The following is a 26778-nucleotide window of genomic DNA, read 5'->3' as shown; positions in this document are numbered from 1 at the left end:
CCCTCAAGCCATCCATCCACCCATTTCCCTAATCATCCATCCATCCACCCATTCTTTCATCCATCCTCCCATTCCCTTTGCCATTCCTCTATCCATCTATCCATTCTCGTAAACTTTCATCCATCCATTGCTCTAACCATTCACCCACCCATCCTTCCATCCACCCATTCCTCTAACCACCCATCCCTCCATCCATCCGTTTCCATAATCATCCATCCATCCATTCCCCTAACCATTCCTCCAACATCCATTCATCCCTCAAGCCATCCATCCACCCGTTTCCCTAATCATCCATCCACCCATTCTCTTTGCCATTCCTCTATTCATCTATCCATTCCCGTAAACTTTCATCCATCCATTGCTCTAACCATCCACCCTCCCATCCATCCATTCCACTAACCACCCATCCTTCCATCCACCCATTACTCTTACCACCCATCCTTCCATCCACCCATTACTCTTACCACCCATCCTTCCATCCACCCATTACTCTAACCACCCATCCTTCCATCCACCCATTACTCTAACCACCCATCCTTCCATCCACCCATTACTCTAACCACCCATCCTTCCATCCACCCATTCCTGCATATCAATAAATGTGGTTATAGGTATAATTGTTGGTTGAAGCCCCACTCTGCTGATTCAACCCTTTCAGAGACATGTGTGTGTGTGTGTGTGTGTAGAGTGTGAGTGAGCAGATGCCTTCAGCCTGCATCGTTCGCCCTAAAAGGACCGGCTCTCCTCCGCTCCCCGACCGCGGCCCAGGCAACTGTTGCCACGGCAACCACGCTGAGACGGCATCCTCCGACTCCAGCTGACTGTAAGCGCTCCTCCTTCCCCTCCTCCACCTTTCTCTCTCTCTCTCTCTCTCTCTCTCTCTCTCTCTCGCTCGCTCTCTCTCTCTCCATACGTACATCCATCCATCCATCTCTCTCTCTCTCTCTCTCTCTCTCTGTCTGTATTGCGCGCGTGTTCCCAGGACCCCATGGACACCATCAAATCCGCTGCATCTTCGCCCATACTCTCTCTCCATGGCAACAGGCCAGACCGGCATTCTCTCAACTGCATGACTAAGACATGGAGAGAAACTTAGCACAAACAAGAGCCTGCAATCAGAGAGAGAGAGAGAGAGAGAGAGAGAGAGAGAGAGAGAGAGAGAGAGAGAGAGAGCGGGCGAGAGAGGGGTTAAAACCCTGAGGAAAGGAAACACAAACTGGCTGTAACACAATGGAGAGGCGCCTGGTTGTGATGATAAACTGTGTGGATTCAGACGTGGCCTTTGCCCCTCAATAAGGCTGCTTTAGGCACCAACACACACACACACACACACACAGACACACTTCTGATTATATTCTCCTCATACGTGTACACACACACACACACACACACACACACACACACACACACACACACAGTCATTTCCTGGAAGTCTGTGTGACTACACAGAGCTTAAGCTGATCACACTCAGAAGGCAAATCAGCAAATGATTGACCAGCCGCTGGAAAACTGTACTGTGCTCATGAAGAGAATGGGTGGATGGATTGATGGAGGTATGGATAAATGGATGGAGAGAATGATGGAGGAATGGTTAAATGGATGGAGAGATGGATAGATGGATGGAGAAATGGATAGAGGAATGGATAGATGGATGGAGGAATGGATAGATGGATGGACGAATGGACAGACGGATGGAGGACTTGATAGATGGATGGAGAAATGGATAGATGAAATAGATAGATGGATGGAGGAATGGATAGATGGATGGATAGAGGAATGGATGGATGGAGGAATGGATAGATGGATGGATAGAGGAATGGGTAGATGGATGGAGAGATGGATAGACGGATGGAGGACTTGATAGATGGATGGATGGAGGAATGGATAGATGAATGGATGGAGGAATGGATAGATGAAATAGATAGATGGATGGAGGAATGGATAGATGGATGGATAGAGGAATGGGTAGATGGATGGATGGAGGAATGGATAGAGGAATGGGTAGATGAATGGAGAGATGGATAGACGGATGGAGGACTTGATAGATGGATGGAGAAATGGATAGATGGATGGATGGAGGAATGGATAGATGAAATAGATAGATGGATGGAGCAATGGATAGGTGGATGGATAGAGGAGTGGGTAGATAGATGGAGGAATGGATAGGTGGATGGAGGACTTGATAGATGGATGGAGAAATGAATAGATAGATCGATGGAGGAATGGATAGATGAAATAGATAGATGGATGGAGGAATGGATAGATGGAGGGATCAATGGATCGGTGGAGGAATGTATAGATGGACGGTCAGCTGGTCAGCAAATGAAACACAATCTGACATTATTATACTTATCATTATTATTATTAATAAAACAGCCTCTGAGACTCAGACCAGCCAGAAGCATCGTTGTAGCGAGCAGGTGAAGAACCCGTGGGACCCTCAGCGAGGTGGGACACGGGTAACCCGTCCTCTCCCACTGATGACTAACCCAGCCGTCAATACTGCAGCTATTCTGAGTCCCAGGTCGTGATTCTCCGTCACTGCAGCCGATGGAGGAAAAGTACAACCTGGCCTCGTCTCCTCTTTCCCAGCAGCGGAGCCTGAACTACACGTCATCATCTCTGCGTGACGGAGCTGAGGCATACAATCAAACTCGCCTCCTCTCACAGCCAGCGGAGCGTTAACAGGCCCGGATTCTACATTTCTCTGCACTCACGAACCGACCGAGCATGCTAAGCTAAGCATTTTCCAACCGCTATTTATCCAATTCCGCAGGGGTCACTGTCCCTTTAAGACATGTAAATGAGCTTCATTCTGATTGGCTGTCTTGTCAGAACGGCATGTAACTTCAGCTAGAAGGTCATAATTCGATCATGGACAAGTGAAATCCGTGAACAGGCTCTGGGACTCCCACTTACAGATGGCTGTGGCATCACTGGGGATTGCACTCACAACCTCCAGAGGATTGAACCAACGCTTAGACAGTTGCACCACCCCGGAGCCCTAGGTTTTACAGTAGTTCTAAGAAGGTCCATTGAAGACTCGGAAGACTCGTGTGGGTTCACATGGATTTATTTGTGCTGTAGTCATAGCAACCTCCGTGCAGTGAGCGTATGCCATGCATTTAAACCCCTTGACCTCCTGCTCTGGCCTGCGGTACCTGGGGTGAATTTCCGACCGGTGTCAGATGTGCCATTTTGCTGTTGGAGGCTTTACCGTCGAGGGCCATTAGCGGAGGTAAACCGCAGCGTCCACAGATGGAGGCATTACCCTCGTATCCCTGAGGAGTAGGCAAGTAGATACAACCGGCGGGAAGAAGACACCACACACACATACGTACAGGAGAGGCTGGGGAGGGTCATAACATGGGCTAAGTTAAAACACCCTCCAGCTTCACCAATCAGAAATAAGCTCCAGGGGTGATGTCACATGATATCATACACACTTCCTAAAAAGCTCACAGACGTATTAATGAAATAACGTCAGTGTGTGTGAAACTACCTCCACCATGTTTGGAAGCTGTGTAGGTATTGTGATATACACTGAGGAGGAGGAGCTACAGTCTCTCATTAGGGTGAATATTAATAACACTCTAAATGTAGATATTGTGATATACACTGAGGAGGCGGAGCTACAGTCTCTCATTAGAGTGAATATTAATAACGCTCTAAATGTAGGTATTGTGATATACACTAAGGAGGCGGAGCTACAGTCTCTCATTAGGGTTAATATTAATGACGCTCTAAATGTAGGTATTGTGATATACACTGAGGAGGCGGAGCTACAGTCTCTCATTAGGGTGAATATATATTAATAACGTTTTAAATGTAGGTATTGTGATATACACTGAGGAGGCGGAGCTACAGTCTCTCATTAGGGTGAATATATATTAATAACGCTCTAAATGTAGGTACTGTGATATACACTGAGGAGGCGGAGCTACAGTCTCTCATTAGGGAGAATATTAATAACACTCTAAATGTAGGTATTGTGATATACACTGAGGAGGAGGAGCTACAGTCTCTCATTAGGATTGCACTAAATTTTAAGCAGCATAGACAACCTATCCAAATGTTGTGATGGGTCAATTCCCGGGAACACATTACTAGCATTAACTCAGTATTAGCATTTTTATTAGCATTAACAGACATAATGTGTATATACAAATAAAAGTGTATATACAAATTGTATTTGGTCATCTCTATATTAAGACAAAGAATAGGCTCGTTATGTAACATCCATTTTTCAACACATTCTTTTTTAAATATGGACAAACTTTAAAGCAAACACACAGGAAATGACCACTTTGTTGTACGCATCAAATCATGGAAATGACTCCTTTCTTGTATTACAGTCAGTAAACTTGGCCTACGATTATAGGTTGGTTGTATGAGCTCACCGGCTCCACAAACAACAGTAAGACTGATTGGTTTACTTACATTAGAAAAAAATAAAGAAAGCAAAAGTAATCTATACATCGACAACTTCGTATCTCAAAATGTTTTTTTTTCTGAAAACCTCCACTTGTTCTTTGGATTACGGTCAAATTTCAGGATGCACAGACCAACAGAAATGGGCTAAATACACTTAGAAATAAGTATTCTATATTATTGTAGATAATTAGCGAGAAGTAGCATTAATTAATTAATTTATTTATTTAACTCTTATTAACTTTTTTCCTAATAATTTGAAAACTCCACTTGTTCTTTGCATTGTGGTCAAACTTCAAGAAGCACAGACCAACAGAAATGGTCTAAAAATATTTGGAAATTAGTGTTCTATATTCTTTTGAATAGCCGCCAGCTAACGAAGAATTAGCGAAGTAAATCCCGCAAATTGATTCATGCTGTTGTTGTTGTTATTGCAGGGTTATTAGCCATATTAGCACATTTAAGCCTAGTCCTTATGCCTTCAAGGCTAATCCAAGGACAATGTGCAGTAAATATCTTCCATTTATAAAGCGCTAACATCAGCTAACTTGTATCTCCGTTTTTGCAATCCGTATTTAATTTTTGTTTTGTTTTTTACTTTTTTTCCTAATAATCGTTCTTTGCATTGTGGTCAAATTTCAAGAAACCTAAATACATTTGGAAAAAATTATTTGATATTATTTTAAATAGCGGCCAGCTAGCTTAGAATTAGCGAAGTAGGGTCACGCTAATTAATTCATGCTGTTGTTCTTGTCGTTATTGCTGTTATTAGCCATATTAGCACATTTAGGCCTAGCCCTTATGGCTTTAAGGCTAATTCAAAGACAATGTGCAGTAAATATTTTTCATGCATTATTTACAATTGATTAATTTATTTATTTATTGGTTCATTTGAAAACTCCTGTTGTTCTTTGCCTTGTGGTCAAATTTCCAAAAGCAGTTTTTTTCCCCTCTCCTATACAGTTGTACTATTTTGGAGATACTGGGTTTTGCTCCAAGGCTATCAATAAACTCACGACAATTAAACATAATCCTGTGTAGTCTCATTTCAGACCTCATATAGTAACTAAAACAAGCCCGGACTCTAGGAGGCCTTGGCGTCTCGTTCCGAATACGACAGCTTGAAAACATCTGTACAAACAAGTTCATAAACGGTAATAATTTAAATTCACGACATAGAAAAAAAAAAAAACACGTAACAACAGATCCTTCTAATAGCTCCTGACGCCCAGTTCAGAAAGCAGGGCAAAGAAACACAACCGTCCTGAAGAATGAAATGTTAAACAAAGTCGGTCAGAGTGGGTCCGGTGTTCAGAGCGCCATCTGGTGTCCTCAAGGCGCCATTATATAACCGCCATTCGCAGAGCGCCAAAACATCCGCTATCTCAGTTTATCGTGTCCGTGATGATCGACGGCATAATACAAATGCATTAGAAAGCTGTGGAACGTCCCTTTAAGCCTAAAGAACGTTTAGCGTAGCTTAGCGACCAGACCTCGGTTCTGCATTTTCTACCAAAGTACAGCTACAACATTGAGTTTTGCGGCCCCAGGCACGTATCAACACCACATGTTAATCTGAGGGCGATGAATAGCTGAATGTACGTTAGATTAGCATCTGACGCTTGAGGTTTGCTAACCATTAGCATGTGTGCTGGACTTTACACATACTGAAGATGCTAATATTGCTGGATAACACTGGTCAAGGTCAAGCTAAAGCTAACTGACTCACGCTATTGCCATTGCTGTGTTATTAGCTGGATTAGCCATATTAGCCATATTACATCTCACATTTAAGCCTTGCTTGTTAGCCTTTAATGCTAATTCAAGGACACTTGTGCAGCAGATATCACAGATGATGTAATTCGTACAGCGCTAAAACATCCGCTAGCTCGTTTTATCGTAAGTGCCACACAGCAGAGGATGCCAGACCTATCTTGGACCTATCATGATCTTCTTGGTTTTGGTGTCCCGTTGACTCTGTAAAAGCTAAAGCAGATATTTATAGGCGTACTAAAGGCCTTTCTAGAGCGTCCTACCAGAAGATTAGGACCACCTGACCAATTGGGCACCAGTGTTATGCCATTGAGAGGCTCTCAGTGTGTGAGAATACTATTCCTGATATGCCCCCAGTACGGCGGCTCTAGAACTTCCCGCGAAGTTAGTGGTTTCCGAGGTGCTACCACCTGTCGCCCACTGTCATGGTCATATCAGAACTTTATGACCAGCCCTTGGATTGTGTACTTACTGGGGGAATGGTGGCAGTATCTCGGAAACCACTGTAGAACAGACTTCTCGCACAGTGAGAGCCTCCCGATGGCATAACAGTGTTGCCCCAATGGGCTATTGATGACTCTGGCGAGTGGTCCAGAGCAATCAACCCTCCACTCTTACCTCATGCTAATGTAGCTAGCAAGTAATGGAAGTCAACGGGAAGCCAACTGGAAGTCAATGAAGGCATTTGGCCTCCAGGCCAAGGTTTGGAGGACCCCTACTTTAGGTTTGGGATAATCAAATGTGGTTCTCCTACAGCAACCCTTCATTTTCAGGAGTGACCACTAGAGCATGAATGGAGATAACCAAAGTAGAAGATATAACTATGAAGAAGGACAGGTGAAGACGACCGAACTCCAACCGAAAACAGGCAAGTTAGGTCCAGTTTCTGTTTCTTTTCCAGGCTTCTGTCCACACGTCTTGTCAGGGGGCGAGCTAGAGTCCAGCAGGAGCTAACACTGGGACTCGGCCAGGGGTTCCATGTGGTGTTTTGCGTCCTGAAGGTAATATTCCTCCTCAGGTTCCTAAAGCAGCACAGAAACAGAGCAAAGGCACAGGTAAGGTCACTACACGCTGACCACCATGCAAAAATAAACACTGGTCAGGTCTGAATGACAGACGGCCTTCGGCGCCTTTTACAACTTTGCATGCTAGAGGAGATCTAGGGCTGTAGGCTTGGGCTCTAGCTAGCATCAGGAGGCTGTGAGTTCAATTCCCTGGTGATGCCACAGCCATCCGTGGTGGCTGGGAGTCACGCTTTCTCTCATTGGGTGGCTACTACGACCCTTGGAGCTTCTTCTTAACATATCTCGGAGGAAGCCTTGCTATGCTAGCCTTCACCCTCCCAGGGTGCTAGCATAGCGCTCTAGCTTGTGGGTGGGCAGCGGAAATGACCAAAGTTGCTGGACGTTGGTAAACCAGAAACATTAACCTAGCTGAGATACGCCTGACCCATCGTCAGGGTGGTTGCCATGCCATAAACGACTGCAGGAGAAAGTTTGGGTGACCCATAAAAGTTTGCCGAAAGCCTTTTCATCTGAAACACCGCTGTCGGTCAGCGGGACATCGTCAGGTACGTGTGCTGGAGCTAGAGGTGGAAAGCTATACGGTGTTATATCGGAAGGAGCCCACCCACACATATCTGAGATTAGGCTGGGATGCCTGAGCGGACATTCTCCACTGGACGTCCTTATTAAACCAAGATTAAGACCAGTGAACAGTGAAGCCCAACAGTGAGAGATCTGCGCTCATGACTTGAGGAACTTCACACAGAATGTGAGATACTTCACCAGGCAGTAGAGCTCGTAGCATGTGAGAGTTTTCTGCTTGGCCGGAGGATGCTTGTATCCGTAGTCGTCCCTGCAGGGAATCAAACACACCAGCTATCAGAATAGCCACCTAGCAGCTGAGTGAACAGCTAGTGTACGTCCTGCTCTATGACATGTGGGCAATACATGTAATACTAAAACATGGAAGACACTTACTTATCTAGAACACTAGCTGTTCTCTACATTACCTTTCATTACCTTTGGGCCAATGGTCCAACAGTGATATTATATACTGTGTGTGTGTGTGTGTGTGTTGCTTACCCATCAGTGACCTCTATAGCTGAGTGGTGGCTGAGGCTGTAGCTTTTCTGTGCAGGTGAGCAGCACGGACACAGCATTTGTGCTAACAGCATCAGAGCCGTCAGCCCTGACGGCACCAGAATAAGCAACAGCAGCAGAGCAACGTCCGAGAAACGAAGACTCAGCTCTGAGAGAGAGTGAAAGACAGAGATATTTATTTAGCATCCACTATGAATTATTCAGTTTCTCCTATTAATTATTTACCATCTGCTATGAATTATTCAGTATAATTTATGAATTATTCAGTATCCACTATGAATCATTTAGTATCTACTATGAATTATTCAGTATCCACTATGAATTATTCAGTATCCACTATGAATTATTCAGTATCCACTATGAATCATTTAGTATCTACTATGAATTATTCAGTATCCACTATGAATCATTTAGTATCCACTATGAATCATTTAGTATCCACTATGAATTATTCAGTATCCACTATGAATCATTTAGTATCCACTATGATTTATTCAGTATCCACTATGATTTATTCAGTATCCACTATGAATCATTTAGTATCTACTATGAATCATTTAGTATCCACTATGAATCATTTAGTATCCACTATGAATTATTCAGTATCCACTATGAATTTTTCAGTATCCACTATGAATTTTTCAGTATCCACTATGAATCATTTAGTATCTACTATGAATTATTCAGTATCCAGTATCCACTATGAATTATTCAGTTTCTCCTATTAATTATTTAGCATCTGCTATGAATCATTCAGTATCCACTATGAATTATTCAGTATCCAGTATCCACTATGAATTATTCAGTATCCAGTATCCACTATGAATTATTCAGTATCCAGTATCCACTATGAATCATTTAGTATCCACTATAAATTATTCAATATCCACTATGAATCATTCAGTATCTACTATGAATTATTCAGTATCCACTATGAATTATGTAGTACCCACTATGAATTATTTGGTTTCTCCTATGAATTATTCAGTATCCACTATGAATTATTCAGTTTCTCCTATTAATTATTTAGCATCATTTATTAATTATTCAGTAGCAACTAGAAATGATGTAGTACCCACTATGAATTATTCGGTTTCTCCAATGAATTATTCAGTATCCACTATGAATTAGTTAGTATTATTCAGTAACTGTGATGAATTATTTGTAATGTATTGTAATTAAAGTATTCAGCATACACTATGAATTGTTTAGAATTTATTAAGAATTATTCAGTGTCCTCTATGAATTATCTACTATAACGTATCTAGTATCCACTATGAATTGTTCAGGATTGTTTCTTTCATAGTGGATACTAAATAATTAATATGAGACTCTATTCAGTATCCACTGTGAACTGTTTAGAATCTGTTATGAATGATTTGATATTCACTATGAATTATATCCACTACAATAACTACTAGGAAATATTCTGTGTGCACTATGAATTATTCAGAATCTACTGTGAATTTCTCTAGAATCCACTACGAATTCAGTATTAAGTGTGACTTCAGTAGCTACTATGAATGAATTATGACTTTCACAGTTATTAATAAACACAAAAACCTAATGGTTACTTTTTCTGCCTTTAATGAACACCTGTGGTTTAGGCCAAACGGTCACTTTAATTCAGACCCTGCTGGGGGTGCGACTCACTCTTGGGTGTGACGGTGAGGACGGTCTGGGAGGGAAGGCCATGGACGTCGTGAGGCGGATTGCGGACGATGCAGCTGTATGTGCCGTTGTCGCTGAGGGAGGCGTTGAGGAGCTGGATCGATGCGTCCCCCGCTGAGGGGCTGCCCAGCCATTTTACACGGCCTTTAAAATAGCCATCGTCTGGAGGGTACGCCACCATGGAGAAGTGAAAAAACTGGAGAGACAGAAATGATACACATTACTGTACCACATCAGAGGAGCACCGCTGTACTGTGCAGCGACTCCTGCTCAAATCTCACAACATTTACTGTCAGTTTTCCTCTCTTTAGTAAACAGGCGCTTTTGCTACTGTCCCTTTAAGACAGACACAATAATCATCTCTGATCTGATACAAAGCTATAAATTACTGTTTCCACTATGAATTATTCAGTTTTTACTACAAAATTATTGAATATCCTCTATGAATTATTCAGTTTTCACTATGAATTATTCAATATGCACTATGCATTATTCAGTTTTCACTATGAATTATTCAATATGCACTATGAATTATTCAGTTTTTACTACGCATTATTCAATTTCCACTATGAATTATTCAATAGCCACCATAAAGTATTCAGTGTCTACTATAAATTAGTAACCATCCATTATGAATTATTAAGGTTTTACTATACATTATTCAATATCCACTATGAATTACAGTTTTCACTATGATTTATTCAATATCCACTATGAATTTCTCAGTTTTCACTATGAATCATTCAGTATCCACTATGAATTATTCAGTTTTTGCTATGAATTATTCAGTATCCACTTTGAATTTTTCAGTTTTCGCTATGAATCATTCAGTATCCTCTATGAATTATTCAGTATCCTCTATGAATTATTCAGTATCCACCATATTCATAAGTATTCAGTGTCTACTATAAATTAGTAACCATCCATTATGAATTATTTAAGTTTCACTATACTTTATTCAGTATACATTACGAATGATTTAGTTTTCACAATGCATTATTCAATATCCACTATGAATTATTCAATATCCACTATGAATTATTCAATATCCACTATGAATTATTCAATATCCACTATGAATTTTTCAGTTTTCAGAATGAATCATTCAGTATCCACTATAAATCATTCAGTATCCACTATGAATCATTCAATATGCACTACGGATTATTCAGTTTTAACTATGCATTATTCAATATCCACTACGGATTATTCAGTATACACTATGAATTATTCATTTTGAGTTATATGTACTATAAATTACTTAATTTCCACTATAAACTATTTAGCATCCGCTATGAATTATTCCATTTTCACTACGAATGATTTAGTTTCCACCATAAAGTATTCAGTATCCACTATGAATCGTTCAATTTATTATGAGTTATTCACAGTTCTATGTTAAACAGGCTGGTTTTGCTACTTGTTTCTTTAAGACAGACACGATAATGATCTCTGATCTGATTGGCTGCATTCTGCAATTGGATGAATAAGTGGATAGCTGTAAATGTGAACACGGAATTGGACCGAAGGGGGATGTTTTGAGACTTCGACCATGTGTCACCTTTAAAAAACGCAGCTCATCCTCTTCCACAATCTACATCCTTTACTTTACAAGCTGCCTTCAGCAGCAGACGGGTGGCCGTAAAGGGAGAAAGGACGAGGCGGACAGATGGACGGACGGACGGGGACTGGGACGGAGACAGTGGGACACAGTTGAACCGTTCAGTAATTGCTCGATGACATTTAATAACAGCTGAAGTGAAATGCTTGCCCGGGGAGCCGAAGACGGACGGAGTGCCAGAGCTTTACGGCTGTGTGAGCGCTTATCTGATGGACTACCTGCACACTGGGGACTGACAGAGAGCGAGCGAGCGAGGGGGAGAGACAGAAGGCCAGGGGTGTGGCAAGATTAAACTGTAGGGAAGGGCTGAGCAGACACTGCAGTTCCTGACTTGGCCACTCGGGGGAGTTTAGCCTTCGTCACACTTGAGCCTTGAAGAGCTAATCGCTGCTTTGACATTTAGCTTCTTTAACTGATGGGTTTGATTGGCATTTTCACAAAAGGGCTCCAAATATCGACTTGCACACCGAATATACCACTAATTCGTCCACAGGGGGCGCTGTAGTAAAGGTCTAAACCTGACATTTTCACACAGTCCAAGACTAACAAGCTAACTACAAAGGTAACTACACAGCTCTGCCCAACACTGTGAGGGACAATGCATTAGCTACCTAGCTAACTACAGAGCTAACAAGCTTGTGTAACACTGTGAAGGACAATACTATTAGCTAACTAGCTAACACTACAAAGCTAACTACACAGCCTGTGGAACAATGTGAAGGACAATGCATTAGCTAACTAGCTAACTACAGAGCTAACTAGCCTCTGTAACACTGTGAAGGACGGTGGCCATCCTGTGTAACACTGTGAAGGACGGTGGCCATCCTGTGTAACACTGTGAAGGACGGTGGCCATCCTGTGTAACACTGTGAAGGACGGTGGCCATCCTGTGTAACACTGTGAAGGACGGTGGCCATCCTGTGTAACACTGTGAAGGACGATGGCCATCCTGTGTAACACTGTGAAGGACGGTGGCCATCCTGTGTAACACTGTGAAGGACGGTGGCCATCCTGTGTAACACTGTGAAGGACGGTGGCCATCCTGTGTAACACTGTGAAGGACGGTGGCCATCCTGTGTAACACTGTGAAGGACGGTGGCCATCCTGTGTAACACTGTGAAGGACGGTGGCCATCCTGTGTAACACTGTGAAGGACGATGGCCATCCTGTGTAACACTGTGAAGGACGGTGGCCATCCTGTGTAACACTGTGAAGGACGGTGGCCATCCTGTGTAACACTGTGAAGGACGGTGGCCATCCTGTGTAACACTGTGAAGGACGGTGGCCATCCTGTGTAACACTGTGAAGGACGGTGGCCATCCTGTGTAACACTGTGAAGGACGGTAGCTATCCTGTGTAACACTGTGAAGGACGATGGCCATCCTGTGTAACACTGTGAAGGACGATGGCCATCCTGTGTAACACTGTGAAGGACGGTAGCTATCCTGTGTAACACTGTGAAGGACGGTAGCTATCCTGTGTAACACTGAAGGACAATAACATTAGCTAATTAGCTAACTACAGAGTTAACTAGCCTGTGTAACACTGTGAAGGACAATAACATTAGCTAATTATCTAACTAGCCTGTGTAACACTTAAGGACGATAGCTATCCTGTGTAACACTGAAGGACAATAACATTAGCTAATTAGCTAACTAGCCTGTGTAACACTGTGAAGGACGATAGCTATCATTTGTAACACTGAAGGACAATAACATTAGCTAATTATCCAACTACAGAGCTAACTAGCCTTTGTAACACCGTGAAGAACAATACATTAGCTAACTAGCTAACTACAGAGCTAACAGGTTTGTGTAACACTGTGAAGGACGATAAAGTTAGCTAACTAGCTAACACTACAAAACTAACTACACAGCCTGTGGGACAATGTGAAGAGCAAGAACATTAGCTAACTAGCTAACTACAAAGGTAACTACACAGCTCTGCCTAACACTGTGAGGGACAATGCATTAGCTACCTAGCTAACATTAGAGAGCTAACTACACAGCTCTGCCAAACATTGAGAAATACAGGCTAACAGAGGCAAGACCACACCCCTGGATTAGAGCTGTGTGTGTGTGTGTGTGTGTGTGTGTGTGTGTGTGTGTTCTCTTCTACACTCTCAGCAGTTCTTGCACTGTCGTCAATAAATTAGCTCAATGTCAAAATGTCACGGATGAAGTCAGTGATGATGTCACGGGTGAGGTCACTGAGGACGCCGTGGAATCTCGGAAGCCAGCGGTCGTCAGATTTGGGAAACGGAGTCGGCGGCTAACTGACCCGCCCCCCGTCCCTCTCCTCTGCTGCTGCGAGGTTAGATCAGACCTCACAGAAAGCCACGGCACTGCCTCCCCCATGCTTAACATCTGCTATCAGGTTCCTTTCTGGGTTCTTCTGTCCACAGAACGTTCTCCTAGCCGGTCTTCCGGCTTATCCAGGTGCTGGCCACCACCAGTCAGCAGCCACGGGCTCCTTCCAGAGCCTTAAGCCGTAGACCCCGCATCTGCCAGCGTTTGGATGTGAAGGGCCTCAGGACCTCATCAACATGGCTAAGGTGAATGATGGCAGCCGGTGCAGTAGTGACGCTAACGAATGGTAGCGACGTTGGGCGAGGACGGTGGCTGACGTGGTAGTAATGCTAATAGTGAGGCTAGCCGCCAGAAAAGCTAGGCCAGTCTAGGCTAGGCGAACAAGAGGCAGCTCCATAATGGTGCAGAACTGCAGGAGAAGAACACCTCTCCAACTGTTAAACATGGTGGCGGATGGATCGTGCTTTGCGTTGCAGCCAGTGGCACATTTCACGCACTGGAGGGCAGCAAACGTCACACTGATGAAAAAAACAAAAAGAGCTGAGGGCTGCGGCGGCGCCATGGTAGGCGGAGCCTTTTCAGGCTCCAGGATCGAACATAAACAAACAGCAGCAGTCAAAAGTTTGGATACAGCTGGCTGGACGTGTGCTAGTCAGCATCTTCAAAACGTCTGTTCAGAGAAAAAAAAAGAAAAAGAGGACACTGGTGGACACACTGGTGGACACACTGGTGGACACACTGGTGGACACACTGGTGGACACACTGGTGGACACACTGGTGGACACACTGGTGGACACACTGGTTAGGATGCTGTGGCTAGAGGGGGGGGGGGGGGTTCAAGCAGACCCCAAGTTGTAGGTTAAACTCAAAGGAGATAATTCAGGTCATATAGGCTATTATTGAGGCTGGACCCGAGGCGCTGGACCCGAGGCGCTGGACCCGAGGCGCTGGACCCGAGGCGCTGGACCCGAGGCGGTTGGGATTTGCAACACAGCGTTTTATTGGAGGGTCTCGTGACCTTTCCCAGCCTGGAGAGCCTGGATAACTATTTCCAGGGTCCTCGGAAATCGCCTTCCCTCGAGGCACTTCATTAAACCTGTGGGGCAACGGTGAAGACCCAAGATTACGGCCTTAGAAACACGGGTGGGGCTCCTTAACTCGCACCCGAGTGCAATCCTCCTGACCAGATCACCTGACTTCAATTACACCCTTTAAGCAAACTCGTAAGATGCGCGCGAGAGAGACATACCTTAAATGACCCGAGAAGGGCGAGAGACACTGAGACAGAGAGTGCGAGAGAGAGAGAGACAGATGAATTTGTCCTTCTTATACGGCTACGCTATGACATCATCATTCCACCGAGAGCTAATTATGGAGAGTGGCTGTTTGAGAAAGTGCGATGACTTCACTCACTCACTCGCGCACACACACACACACACACACACACACACTTTTAAACTCACTGACTCCGTCACACTCTTACTCTCTCTCTCTCTCTCTAACACACTTGACCTCACACACTTTTTATAAGTGTGGCTTAGACGTGTCCATGCATACGTTCACCACACACACACACACACACACACACACACACACACACACACCTACCTCCCTGAGCACCAGATCGTCCTCTCTCTCTCTTTTAATATTACACCTAACCTGCATTCTCCAGCTATTCATTTACGCACAGGCCTTCCATGTCTCTCTCTCTCTCTCTCTCTCTCTCTCGCGCAGTTTTAAATGCGATGCTATTGAGCTCCGTCACTCACACCTTACCGCCTCTCGGCCCCCCGGATCAATAGAGTCTAATGAATATTTAAAGCGGTGGCCGCTCCGTGCCAGCCGACCACTTCGGCACGGCTGTGGATTTATGGGCTGGGCCCGGAACGCTGGACGCTAAATCCTGAGTGAAAATGATTAGACTGAAATGATTCAAATAGAAGAAAGAATTGATAAAAAAAAGAAATCTGCAACAGCAGCTAAACAAAGATTCCAATCAGCAAAGCTAACCTCCACCGAAATCGCTGCTGGCACTGCACCGGTCTAATACTTGGTTAGTCAGATGTGCCCCCCTACGCTTCCTGTAGTGTATTACAGTCTGTCAGAATGAGCGTGTGGATCATATGAACATTATAGAGCATTATAGAGCACCCCCTACGCTTCCTGTAGCGTATTACAGTCTGTCAGAATGAGCGTGTGGATCATATGAACATTATAGAGCATTATAGAGCGCCCCCTATGCTTCCTGTAGTGTATTACAGTCTGTCAGAATGAGCGTGTGGATCATATGAACATTATAGAGCATTATAGAGCGCCCCCTACGCTTCCTGTAGTGTATTACAGTCTGTCAGAATGAGCGTGTGGATCATATGAACATTATAGAGCATTATAGAGCGCCCCCTACGCTTCCTGTAGTGTATTACAGTCTGTCAGAATGAGCGTGTGGATCATATGAACATTATAGAGCATTATAGAGCGCCCCCTACGCTTCCTGTAGTGTATTACAGTCTGTCAGAATGAGCGTGTGGATCGTATGAACATTATAGAGCATTATAGAGCGCCCCCTACGCTTCCTGTAGCGTATTACAGTGTCAGAATGAGCGTGTGGATCATATGAACGTTATAGAGCATTATAGAGCGCCCCCTACGCTTCCTGTAGTGTATTACAGTCTGTCAGAATGAGCGTGTGGATCATATGAACATTATAGAGCATTATAGAGCGCCCCCTACGCTTCCTGTAGTGTATTACAGTCTGTCAGAATGAGTGTGTGGATCATATGAACGTTATAGATCATTATACAGCGCCCCCTACACTTCCTGTAGCGTATTACAGTCTGTCAGAATGGCGTCAAGGTGGCTAATTTCTTAATGAATTCCCTGCCTTGGCCCTTGTCAGAGCACGTCTCCTCAGCTTTTTATCATTAGTTAAAGCCCTGAAGGACGCGTAACAGGAACGCATGGACCTGTCGTGAGTGTGTGTGAATGTGTGTTTGTGGAGTCCCGGGTTCTCGTGTTGAGAGCGTGTTGAGAGCTCTTGGCCGAATGGAAGGGGCAAGCCTGACCACATCCTGAGATCCTAACCCTCACTCTTCAGACCGCTTACCTCACGTGAATTATTTACTAAAGTGATATGACTCCATATGAACCCATATGAGCGATGATTCGCTCCGAGATGACTCAGCTCTTCTCAGAATAAAAAGCACAGTAGGGGAATTGCACACTAACGTAATCTCTGACTACTGGATTTGCTGTCAGCACCGCAGTGATTGCAAAGTCAACTTTGATGAGTATGAAAAATGTCTGAAAAGTTGCTACAACTTTCAGTTAAATCCAAGCACTTTTAATTCAACTGTTTCCCTTTTTTCAAATGATCCACACACTGATTCTGACTGTAATACACTGCAGGAAGCGTAGGGGGCGCTCTATAATGCTCTATTATGTTCATATGATCCACACGCTCATTCTGACTGACTGTTATACACTACAGAAAGCGTAGGGGGCGCTCTATAATGTTCATATGATCCACACACTTATTCTGACAGACTGTAATACACTACAGGAAGCGTAGGGGGCGCTCTATAATGCTCTATAATGTTCATATGATCCACACGCTCATTCTGACTGACTGTTATACACTACAGAAAGCGTAGGGGGCGCTCTATAATGTTCATATGATCCACACGCTCATTCTGACTGACTGTAATACACTACAGGAAGCGTAGGGGGCGCTCTATAATGCTCTATTATGTTCATATGATCCACACGCTCATTCTGACTGACTGTTATACACTACAGAAAGCGTAGGGGGCGCTCTATAATGTTCATATGATCCACACACTTATTCTGACAGACTGTAATACACTACAGGAAGCGTAGGGGGCGCTCTATAATGCTCTATAATGTTCATATGATCCACACGCTCATTCTGACTGACTGTTATACACTACAGAAAGCGTAGGGGGCGCTCTATAATGTTCATATGATCCACACGCTCATTCTGACTGACTGTAATACACTACAGGAAGCGTAGGGGGCGCTCTATAATGCTCTATAATGTTCATATGATCCACACACTTATTCTGACAGACTGTAATACACTACAGGAAGCGTAGGGGGCGCTCTATAATGTTCATATGATCCACACACTCATTCTGACTGTAATACACTACAGGAAGCGTAGGGGGCGCTCTATAATGCTCTATAATGTTCATATGATCCACACGCTCATTCTGACTGACTGTTATACACTACAGAAAGCGTAGGGGGCGCTCTATAATGTTCATATGATCCACACACTTATTCTGACAGACTGTAATACACTACAGGAAGCGTAGGGGGCGCTCTATAATGCTCTATAATGTTCATATGATCCACACACTTATTCTGACTGTAATACACTACAGAAAGCGTAGGGGGCGCTCTATAATGTTCATATGATCCACACACTCATTCTGACTGTAATACACTACAGAAAGCGTAGGGGGCGCTCTATAATGTTCATATGATCCACACGCTCATTCTGACAGACTGTAGTACACTACAGGAAGCGTAGGGGGCGCTCTATAATGTTCATATGATCCACACGCTCATTCTGACAGACTGTAATACACTACAGGAAGCGTAGGGGGCGCTCTATAATGTTCATATGATCCACACGCTCATTCTGACAGACTGTAATACACTACAGGAAGCGTAGGGGGTGCTCTATAATGCTCTATAATGTTCATATGATCCACACGCTCATTCTGACAGACTGTAATACACTACAGGAAGCGTAGGGGGTGCTCTATAATGCTCTATAATGTTCATATGATCCACACGCTCATTCTGACAGACTGTAATACACTACAGGAAGCGTAGGGGGCGCTCTATAATGTTCATATGATCCACACGCTCATTCTGACAGACTGTAGTACACTACAGGAAGCATAGGGGGCGCTCTATAATGCTCTATAATGTTCAAATGATCCACACACTGATTCTGACTGTAATACACTACAGGAAGCGTAGGGGGCGCTCTATAATGTTCATATGATCCACACGCTCATTCTGACGGACTGTAATACACTACAGGAACAGTAGGGGGTGCTCTATAATGTTCATATGATCAGGGAAATGTGAGAGATACCAGAAGAGGGTGGTGCAATGATTTGAGTGTTCAGACCCTTATTAAGTGGGGGTCACAACGAAACTCACAGTGTGGGCCAGGCCGCCACTCTGGGGTCTGAAGTTCCAGTCGACCGACAGGAGGCTGGTGGGGCGACTGGTGGAGGAGAAGGAGCAGGACAGGGTGACCGTGTCTCCACGTACAGCTTGAATCTCCTCTGGAGCGCTGACTTTTATACAGCATACCGGACTCACTTGCAGCACTGTTGAGAAGAAGAAAAAGCCGATGAGTCCAGAGTAATTACAGTACAATTACAAGTACAAATGTAATCACACAGTTATGATGGTAGTCACTCCCGCTACACAACCTCCGAAGGTGGTATCTGCTCCAAGGCATTCCAGCAAGTCCTGGCTTTAAGCCCTGGAAGTCGTGAGGAGGAGCCTCTACAGATGGGACTCCTTGTCCCAGCGGCTCCAACAGGTGACCGGCGGTGCTCAGGTTCTCGGAAGGCATTTTTTGACCATAAAGACTAAAGCAAAAAGTAACTCCCTCAAAAGTTTCTGAGAGGGTGTTTTCTGCTATTCAGCCTCTGACGGAGAACCATATGCACAGAGCAGAAGTTCCAGTCAAGGTTTCCTAACAGAAAACAGAGACGTGGCCTGAAAGAATAGCAAGCAGAGTCACCTACGCCCATAACGTCCTTGAAACCCTTTTGATGAGCCAGCTGTCCCCACGGCAACAGTTCCACGGTATTCATATCTGTAGCACAGTCATCATGTCGCAATGCCGCCGGCAGAAGGATCCAAACATCGCAGCGCCCCGGCACACACTCCCAACTCCCAGTTTCACACCATTACATCACACTGCTTGTGAGGGTGACCAAGTCAAAGCCAGTCCCAGTCGAGCTAGACATGTACGAGAAGTCACGTGACGCCACACGAGACGTGCCATCAGCTGCAATTTGGAAATTCTACAAAGGTCAGGTTCGATAGCAACAGTCAAACAGGCAGAGTTACAGTAGTCTGTTAGACTAGTGGCAACTACCTGCAAGACCGCAGACCAAGCTCCAGGCTAGGCTAGAGGTTGCGCTTGCTAACATGATTGGGGACGTAGCTAACCCCATGACCCTTTAAAGAGTTTACGCTAGCTAATGTAAGTGTCAGAAATCATCATACAAGCAAGCATCTCATAGTCTGAGGTTATTTTTTTCTTAAGTCTTCTCAAAGTCTGAGCGTTTACTTGTTAGCTACTTTAGCCTTGCAGCTCCAGTGCAAAACGTCTTGACCCTTAAAGAGAGTTCACGCTAGCTAATGTGATAGCTAACGGGACATAGCTAACCCTACAACCCTTTTTAAAAAGTTGTCGCTAGCTAACGTGAATGGGGATGTATCTATTTGAGTTTAGAGTCTGAAAACACCGTCACCGTCAAGTTTGAGGCTGGAGTCTGTGGTGAGTCTTCTCAAAGTCTGAGCGTTTACTTGTTAGTTACATTAGCTACATTAGCCTTGCAGCTCCAGTGCAACCTTCCTGACCCTTTAAGGGAGTATATGCTAGCTAAAGTGACTGTGGATGTAGCTAGCCCCATGACCCTTTAAAGAAGCCTTGCAGCTCCAGTGCAAAACGCCAGGACTCTTGGCCTACTGACTACAGAAACCGGTTCTTTAAATCTGGGAGAGCTTTTTGGACATTTCCCCGAACAAATATCAATGTTTTAACTTCTACTAGCATCTAAGAGCCTCTCAATGCCACCGTATGGGCAGACCAAACAGGCCTCAACAGGCTTGTATGAGTGTGTGCAGCCATTTGTTCTGATGCCAGAGTTGCCAGAGTTGCTCCAACCGCCAGTTCCACCGCTATGACTTCCACCGCGGCGTTACGGCAGTACTGTCTGACTGGCTGCTAGAAATCACAACGCTTAGCAGATTTCAGGACATGCCGAGGAGGATGCTGGTATCTCACATCCTGTAGGAGACCAACATCCACTAGATCTTTTTTCTGACAGACTTTCCCATCGCACACCCGGGTATCTCCCAGATCTGTCCTCCGTGTGATCACAGCGCCTGGGTTTAATCTTTTCTTGTGTTCTAACTGCACAACTCTGGTGCAGCACAGATCTGTGATGGGTTTTGCTTTCTTGACTTTGAGTCTTGGTTTTTTTTCAGTGGTTCTTCCTTAGATCTTTAGGGGGTTTCTCCTTGAGTCTTGGCTCTTCTCAGTGGTTCTTCCTCATGCTCCTAGTGTGTTTCTCCTTTGGAGTCTTGGTTTCTCCCAGTCGGTTTTCCCTAAGATCTTTAGGGGGGTTCTCATTTTGAGTATTGGTTTCTCCCAGTGGTTCTGCCCCAAGATCTTTAGGGGGTTTCTCATTTTGAGTCTTGGTTCCTCCCTGTGTTCTTCCTCAAGATCTTTAGGGGGGTTCTCCTTTTGAGTCTTGGTTTCTCCCAGTGGTTCATCCTTAGATCTTTAGGGGGGTTCTCATTTTGAGTCTTGGTTCCTCCCTGTGTTCTTCCTCAAGATCTTTAGGGGGGTTCTCCTTTTGAGTCTTGGTTTCTCCCAGTGGTTCATCCTTAGATCTTTAGGGGGGTTCTCATTTTGAGTCTTGGTTCCTCCCTGTGTTCTTCCTCAAGATCTTTAGGGGGTTTCTCATTTTGAGTCTTGGTTCCTCCCCAAGATCTTGGGGGGGGGGGGGTCTCCTTGAGTCTTGGTTTCTCCCAGTCATTCTTCCCCAAGATCTTTAGGGGGGTTCTCCTTTTGAGTCTTGGTTCCTCCTAGTGATTGTTCCTTAGATCTTTAAGGGGTTTCTCCTTTTGAGTCTTGGTTTCTCCCAGTGGTTCTTCCTTATATCTTTAGGAGGTTTTTCATTTTGAGTCTTGGTTCTTCCCCAAGATCTTTGGGGGGGGGGTCTCCTTGAGTCTTGGTTTCTCCCAGTCATTCTTCCCCAAGATCCTTAGGGGGGGTTCTCCTTTTGAGTCTTGGTTCCTCCTAGTGATTGTTCCTTAGATCTTTAGGGGGGTTCTCCTTTTGAGTCTTGGTTTCTCCCAGTGGTTCTTCCTTAGATCTTTAGGGGGTTTCTCATTCTAAGTCTTGGATCCTCTTAGTGGTTTTTCCTCATGCCCTTAGTCCTTTAGGTTCCTTCCTCTCGGTGGCTTGCTCTCATCGTCTCAGGGAGGTTCTCTTTTTGAGTCTCTAAGATAATTTGAGTGTCGTGGTTCCTCTCACTGAAGAGGTTCCTGTTTGGTCATCGTCCCTAGACACTGATTACTTGCCAGCACTATAAGCACACATACACTCACACACACCCCTCAGCTCAAAGACTAATTTAAACCTGAGTACACCCAGGCAGCGCTCCAGCGAACATGTCACATTCAGAAGCCCTCAGAAGTCCGCGGGGAAGCTAAAGACTAATCAGACAGACTCCGATGACAGGAAGACAGAGTGAGGCGGCACGGCGGCGCTAGATGAGGAGCGAGCTGAAGAGGACACGGATCCTCACTGGATTTCTTCAGCGTGGGGGAGGAATGAGTTCAAACGAACACTCGAGTCCACCGAGCACTGTGTAAACACACAGCCAATATCCGCAGTGATGAAAGACGCTGTCGGCCAAGGCTGCCCAGAGCAGCACGGCGTCTTCCTCACTGCAGGCGTCATGGAGGCAAACAGGAATGTCCGATAAACAGCAAAATAACAATATTACCATAAGCCGATAATTATGATGAATATCTGGTCTTGCTCATGCATGCAGTGACACGTGCAGGCTGTCCGATCCATCCGCCTTAACCTCAAAACCTCTCCCAGGTGAGGTGAGTAACACTGACGATCTGGTTCCAGTGGCACCTGTCAAGAGGTAGGATCTACATATTAGGCAGCAGGTGAGGGAACTCCTCGAAGGGAGGCGGCAGGTGAGGGAACTCCTCGAAGGGGGGCGGCAGGTGAGGGAACTCCTCGAAGGGGGGCGGCAGGTGAGGGAACTCCTCGAAGGGGGGCGGCAGGTGAGGGAACTCCTCGAAGGGGGGCGGCAGGTGAGGGAACCCCTCGAGGGGGCGGCAAGTGCGGGAACCCCTCGAGGGGGCGGCAAGTGCGGGAACCCCTCGAGGGGGCGGCAAGTGCGGGAACCCCTCGAGGGGGCGGCAAGTGCGGGAACTCCTCAAGTTGGTGATGGTGTTCAGAGGTCATCCAAGGTACTGATAGGTCTTAGGTTTAGAGTCTACGAACGCTCTTTGTTGGCAGCGATGAGGAGGCCGACACCCTGAACGACCGTACGGCTATGTGGCAGTGCATGGAACCAAAAAGGTCACGGGGCCCGCTGAATTACAGTCGTTAAGGTCTACAGAGGGATTTCTCAGATAGATGTGAAGTCAATGAAGTGCCGGATCTCCAGCTCCACCGCACCGGCTAACACCGCCTCTCTACCCACCTGAAAAGAGAGAGCACACCGGCTGCTGATGGCAAAGCAGCAGGGCTCGTAAACCAGGCTACTGTTGTTTAACGGCATGATCGACTTACACACCGCCACACCACCCAAAGCCCAAAGCTCGCAGGAGTAATTAAGGAACGAGCACCGGAGCTCCAAAGGGACCCCACCACCCACCCGCCTCAGGGAACTTGCGCAGGAATGTTGAGGAATATGCCCACCACACGCAACCAGATCACCTCGCGCTGCCTTAATAAGCACGCGGATATAATGGCTGGGAAATAAGCCGAGGCTCGTTGTGGGAAATGTAGGCCAGGCCGGAAGAATGACAGCTCGTCCTCAGGCACAGCGCTCATTTCATCTCGCTACTGTCAGGGTTTCGCGTCAACAGGGAAAGACCAACAACTCTCCAGCAAGAGCCGAAAAAGGTGTTAAAAATAGACCTCTCAATCACGTCAACTCCGCCGCTCCGCGCTGCCTCCGAACGCTGGTTGTACACACTCCTATGCCACAGCCTGCCTCGGTTTCAGTCACGGTTCAGGCCGTGAAAAGGAGGGAACCTGATCTGCCTCAGGTAAAGAAAGAGCAGATAGAGGAGCCACTCGTTCGTAGCTCCCCCTACCACTAGCAAAGCGGCATGGCTCAGGGTTTGAACTCTGGACCCCATAGTGGGCCGTAGGGGCAGGGCATTAGGCTGCTGAGCCAGCCGCCTCGCTGGGCTGAGTGGGTGATCGGTGTTCACGGTGAAAGACACCACATACAGTGCCCATGGTCATTTTGGACCAGTTCCAGATATTTGCAGCAGACCCATTACAGCCCATTTAAAAGCACGTCCCAGATGTTTTACACATGTTCCAGCTAACCCAGGCCTGTTTTTAGATGTTCTAGACATGTTTCAGCTCATTTCGGACTATTTCCATTTAGACCTGTTCCAGATGTTTCAGACCTTAGACATGTCCCAGCTTTAGATGTTTCAGCTCCCTTCAAACCTATACCAGAAGTCATATTCCAGCTCATTTTAGACCAGTTCCAGATGTTTTTAGACCCATTTTAGCTCATTTCCAGCGGTTTAGTTTAAATGTTTCAACTCATCTTAGACTTGACCTGTTTTCTGAGCTGTTTTAAGTGCTTTAGCTTTCTTTAGACCTATTCCAGATGTTCTAAGTCATATTCCAGCTAATTTTAGGCCTCTCAAGAGGTTTTTCCATGTTACAGCTCGTTTTGGGCCAATTCCAGATGTTTTTAGACCAATTCCAGCTCATTTCCAGCAGTGGTTTAGATGTTTCAGCTCATCTGAGACATGTTCCAGATGTTTTTAGACCTGTTTCAGAGCAGTTCTAGCTGTGTTCCTATATGCGCTAGATCATTTCAGACCTGTTCTAGCTGTGTTCCTATACGTTCTAGCTCATTTCAGACCTGTTCTAGCTGTGTTCCTATATGTTCTAGCTCATTTCAAACCAGTTCTAGCTATTTCAGAGCAGTTCTAGCCATGTTCCTATATGTTCTAGTTATTTCAGACATGTTCTAGCTGATTTCAGGTCTGTTCTAGCTCATTTCAGACCTGGTCTAGCTGTGTTCCTATATGTTCTAGTTATTTCAGACATGTTCTAGCTGATTTCAGGTCTGTTCTAGCTGTGTTCCTTTATGTTCTAGCTTATTTCAGACTTGTTCTACCCATGTTCCTTTATATTCTAGTTCATTCCAGACCTGTTCTAGCTATTTCAGACCAGTTCTACCTATGTTCCTATATGTTCTAGATAATTTCAAACCAGTTCTAGCTATTTCAGAGCAGTTCTACCCATGTTCCTATATGTTCTAGTTATTTCAGACCTGTTCTAGCTCATTTCAGACCTGGTCTAGCTGTGTTCCTATATGTTCTAGCTGATTTCAGACCTGTTCTAGCTCATTTCAGGCCTGTTCTACCCATGTTCCTATATGTTCTAGCTCATTTCAGACCTGTTCTATCCATGTTCCTATATGTTCTAGCTGACTTCAGACATGTTCTAGCTGATTTCAGACCTGTTCTACCCATGTTCCTATATGTTCTAGCTACTTCAGACCTGTTCTAGCCATGTTCCTATATGTTCTAGCTGATTTCAGACCTGTTCTACCCATGTTCCTATATGTTCTACCCATGTTCCTATATGTTCTACCCATGTTCCTATATGTTCTACCCATGTTCCTATATGTTCTAGCTATTTCAGACCTGTTCTAGCCATGTTCCTATATGTTCTAGCCGATTTCAGACCTGTTCTAGCCATGTTCCTATATGTTCTAGCCATGTTCCTATATGTTCTAGCCATGTTCCTATATGTTCTAGCCATGTTCCTATATGTTCTAGCTATTTCAGGTCTGTTCACGAGGTTCTTCCTTTCTTACACAACTCTGTACTTTCACTTTAGAGCCAGGGGAGCAGATTCGCCTGGTTTGGGGCTTAAAAGAGCTTCTTCGCGACCCTCTCAGCCGTCTGCACTCGGGGGCAGAACCTCAGGAGGTAGAACCTCAGAGGGCAGAACCTCGGTCAGACGAACCGAGCCGCTCTCACACCAAAACACAACCCAGCTGCGCCATTTTGAGGAAACCAGCAGTGACGGGAGACAGGGGGGGGGGGGGGGGGGGGAGTTTGGGAAAGTTAGCAAACACACTCTCACACACACACACACACACACACACACACACACACACACTCACCGAGACTGGCCACCAGCAGTCCTAAACAAAGGCCGTTTCCATCAGCGGCTCGCCAGCGTCGCTTCACAGCCATGCTCGAGCCCGTTCAGACGCTCAGGTGCGCAGAGCTACCACACACTTTCCGATCAGCCGGAATGTGCGCATGCGCCCTGCGCACCTGTCTGACAGGTGTTCGGATCTGGAGGTGGGCGGAGTCAAAGGCTGCAGTGGAATATTTCCCGTCAGCTGTTCTGCTTTTCCCACTCATTTTATTTTAATCATAAAAATGTAACTTTTTAAAGATTTTAAAAAATTTGTAAGAATTTAGTTGGTTTTGTTTTATTTGAGCGCGTGTTTAAAACCTAATGAAATGTAAAAAATAAATAAATAAATAAATAAATAAATAAAAGTGTAGCAATTTTAGTTTTGGATTTTCAACCTAAAAATAAAAACAATCTAAAAATGATTAAATTATTTTCTTATATTTTAAAATCATTTTAAAAACAAATGAAATGTGTATTACAGTGATTTTTAAATATTTATTTATTTTATTTTAATTAAATGAATATAAAAAAAATAATAGTAAAAGTAACTAATCCGAAAGTGAAAATAACCTATTTGTTATGTAAATTATCTGATATTATTTTTATGAAATCAATCTGAAAGTGAAAATAAACTACAAT

General features: G+C 44.8%; 1 protein-coding gene across 1 annotated transcript; it reads right to left on the bottom strand.

The window, feature by feature from the left end:
• Positions 1 to 4122: 4122 nt before the first annotated feature.
• Positions 4123 to 26235, bottom strand: mpzl3 (myelin protein zero-like 3). The gene is made up of 6 exons (XM_072691406.1): positions 26117 to 26235; positions 19107 to 19279; positions 9963 to 10176; positions 8292 to 8457; positions 7992 to 8061; positions 4123 to 7226 (listed from the first exon to the last, which is right to left on the bottom strand). The coding sequence occupies exons 1-6, from the start codon at positions 26187 to 26189 to the stop codon at positions 7155 to 7157; spliced, it is 768 nt and encodes a 255-aa protein (XP_072547507.1). The 5' UTR covers positions 26190 to 26235; the 3' UTR covers positions 4123 to 7154.
• Positions 26236 to 26778: the final 543 nt, after the last annotated feature.

This window comes from Salminus brasiliensis, chromosome 11, assembly GCF_030463535.1.
Source record: "Salminus brasiliensis chromosome 11, fSalBra1.hap2, whole genome shotgun sequence".
In the NCBI taxonomy this organism is placed as follows: Eukaryota; Metazoa; Chordata; class Actinopteri; order Characiformes; family Bryconidae; genus Salminus; species Salminus brasiliensis.
The sequence above is the reverse complement of the archived record's forward strand: the minus strand, read 5'-3'. Positions and strand labels throughout refer to the sequence as shown.

Excerpts from the sequence above, each read along its gene's own strand:
- mpzl3 (XM_072691406.1), bottom strand. The coding sequence starts at position 26,189 with ATGGCTGTGAAGCGACGCTGGCGAGCCGCTGATGGAAACGGCCTTTGT. Across the intron at positions 8,458-9,962 it reads CCTCACCGTCACACCCAAGA|AGCTGAGTCTTCGTTTCTCG; the intron begins GTGAGTCGCACC and ends ACTCTCTCTCAG. Across the intron at positions 7,227-7,991 it reads GCTACGAGCTCTACTGCCTG|GAACCTGAGGAGGAATATTA; the intron begins GTGAAGTATCTC and ends GTGCTGCTTTAG.